Here is a 3,096-nt window from a genome sequence, read left to right as displayed (position 1 = left end):
TTTAATATGTATGTATATTTATTGATGTGCTTGTTTCCTTTTGTGTAATAGTTTTTATTTAATTTAATTTCGTACTGTTACATTCATAGAGTAATTATTACTGATTTGGTAAAATGCACATAGTAAATCTAACTTTAATTTCGACCAGTTTATTGAATAGTGCTGCCAAAATCATGACTTAGTCGTATGTGTATATATCTGACGCGTGTAAATTTGATAGATACCATACACTTGCAACTGGTATTAGTATTGGTAAACTTAGATAGTTGCTCAACAAATTGGCATATATAAGACATAAATAAAGACAGTGTTGTTCCCTCAAACACCTTCCTCTCTCCAATGGCATATCAAGTCTCAGTTATCAACTCTTTCTACTGTTCTGCTGACTCTATCACTCTACAGATTAATACTGAGAAAGGAGTCACTTACAATGAAAACAATGATCGTCTCTTTTATATGAACGATACTTTTTTCACACTTCACAACCGTCGTGTCTTATATGATGATACACAAAAACCCATTGTCACCTTCTACAGAAAGGTTTGCTTTCTCATTTATAATCATACTCAATTTAATTACTTATTTGTTTCATATTCGCCCACCTACAAAAATAATCTTAAAATTTTCCTTTTAGACACTAAACTTAGCTAGGTGTTATAACTATGGCTCTCTGTTTTGGTAAAACACTTAGAGTTTTTTTGTGTTTTTTCTTAGTCTTATCAATCTTATATTAACTCCGTCAGACTTATATTTTTTTTCTTTCTAAAAATAATATATTTTTCTACTTTTCTATTTCATATTGTTGTTTATTTTTTAATTTATTAGTGTAAAATAGATATATTAGATTAGTTATGAAGCATAGATCAATTCTGCTACCACTATAATATACACTAATGTAATACATTGAAGACAAATTAGATTGGTTATGGAACAACCGATCCAATATCTAAAATAGAATTTTTTAAATAACAGTAATTATCAATGTTCATTTTAAAACCTTCATTGTCCTCATCTTTGATTTTGGATTCAAATATATCTCATTTTTATTTAAAGAAAGAATGTGCAAAGAATAATAATGATGTCGTTGGGAAGAAGACTTTGTAGATCTAATGAGACAAACACAAAAAATAAAAAAACTCCATGATCGAAAGCAAAAGAGATCGAACGGATTTTTATTGTAGTTGTGCAAAAATAGTGAAACTAAATCTAATATCTTTATCAATGTAACTTGGTGACCAATGGGTGGATGAGCTTGAACAATGAAAGAAAAAGAGATGAAAATGGAGATAGGACGCGACAACAACAACATAAAGTTTCATATCCAAAACCCTAATAACAAACGACGGTGGTAAATACCACGAGTTGAAAAAAGAAGGAAGAAAAAGAGAATAGTACAGTGTTTAGAAAAGAAAAATAACCGTGAGGAGCATAAACGGAGAACACGAAGAAAAAAATGATTTTTGCATAGTAATATTAGATCAATTTCTTATTTAATACCCATTAGATCAGTTCTCCTTGCAATCGATCAAATATTTACATATTTCCTATAATCGATCTAATATACTTCATTTTATTTACAAAAATTTTACTGTATTTTTTAATGAATCATTCCACTACAACCGATTTAATATTATATTTTAATATGTCGATTTTTGGTGATTAATTATTATTTGACCTTAGTTATTTGTATTAATATTTATTATATTATTAACTACATTTGTTCTGGAGTGTATATTTATTATGAATTGATTGTGATAAATTTTTTGGATATTTTGATATTCTGATTTCTTTAATATTCATATCTTATTATTTTTAATTAATCTTGATTGACAAAATTTGCATGTGTATGGTTACATTATCCATGTTATTCTTATTCTTAATTAATTTCCATTATGCAGGCTGTGACGTTGCATGAGCGATGCAAAGTTTTCAAGGGTGAAAGCACTGATTCATCTCAATTGCTATTTTCTGTGAAGAAAATCAATAAATCAAGCTCACATGGGATTACTAAATTAAACGTGTTCCTCGCAAACAACCAAGACAAAAAGAAAAGTGACTTTAGAGTCATCATTTCTGGTATTAAAAGCTCCTGTATAGTTTATATCGGTGAATCTCCTAATATTGTAGCTGAGGTATGACTACTAAATTAGTATATCTTTTTATGTGTTAGTATTTTATTTTTTTATTAGTAGTAAAATTTAAATATTTTACATTAAAGAAATAAATTTAAGCTTAACTCAATTTGATGAAATAGAAGTTCAGCAAATTCAGATTTATTTTTATTCATGTGTTATAAATAATCCATCAAAGATATTATACAAGTATATCAAATATGATAATCAATATGACTTAATAATCAAATATTAATTAAAATAGATTTTAAATTACTTTAATATCATAATAAAGTAATGGAATTTAGACATAATTCAGCTTCACTACACTAATTCTTCAGTAAGTTAGAGATTTGTTCTTAATTAATAACATGCGTATTTTTGTCCGTAATGTAGATGGAGAATAATGGTGGCTTCAAAGTCTTGGTCTATCCCAACGTGGACTACGCATTCATAGTGGCACTGCTTATGATTGTCAAGGACGTGAAAGTTGGTATTCAAATTGCTCCAGGCATAAAATTGATTTCGTCAGTGGTATCGGCTACATTAGGCGACTAAATAAATGTGTATCGTATAAGAAAATCAAAGGAAAAGTGAGGAAATACATTTCTATTATGCTGTATATGACTATTCCTATTATCCTTTATTATATCAATGATAGCGAAGTTATTGGCAATGGCAGATTCAAGATAATAGTTTGGGGTGCAAAAATAAATGTACAACAATTTTTTAGGTAACCAAACAAATAAAATAAGCTAAAATTAAAATAAAATTATTTTTATATACATATTTATTTTATATATGAAAAATAAAAAATTGGTAGGGCCAATGTCCCTTCACCCACACTTGAGCTCCGCCATTGGTTATTGAGAGTTTATAATAGATAAGAAATCTGTGGGCAATGTTTTTTTTCTTACCATTTCTTGTAATAACAAAACCAACGACACAGTTTTGTAGATAAAAAAAAATAACTTACGGGTAGGAA

At 28.0% G+C, this 3,096-nt stretch overlaps 1 protein-coding gene across 1 annotated transcript; it reads left to right on the top strand.

Annotated features, from left to right (window-relative positions):
- Positions 1 to 283: 283 nt before the first annotated feature.
- LOC124848412 (protein LURP-one-related 15-like) lies at positions 284 to 2,787 on the top strand. The gene is made up of 3 exons (XM_088108716.1): positions 284 to 540; positions 1,899 to 2,132; positions 2,508 to 2,787. The coding sequence occupies exons 1-3, from the start codon at positions 340 to 342 to the stop codon at positions 2,667 to 2,669; spliced, it is 597 nt and encodes a 198-aa protein (XP_087964842.1). The 5' UTR covers positions 284 to 339; the 3' UTR covers positions 2,670 to 2,787.
- Positions 2,788 to 3,096: the final 309 nt, after the last annotated feature.

This window comes from Vigna umbellata, chromosome 3, assembly GCF_029865625.1.
Source record: "Vigna umbellata cultivar VRB3 chromosome 3, Vumbellata_1.0, whole genome shotgun sequence".
Taxonomy (NCBI): Eukaryota; Viridiplantae; Streptophyta; class Magnoliopsida; order Fabales; family Fabaceae; genus Vigna; species Vigna umbellata.
The sequence above is the reverse complement of the archived record's forward strand: the minus strand, read 5'-3'. Positions and strand labels throughout refer to the sequence as shown.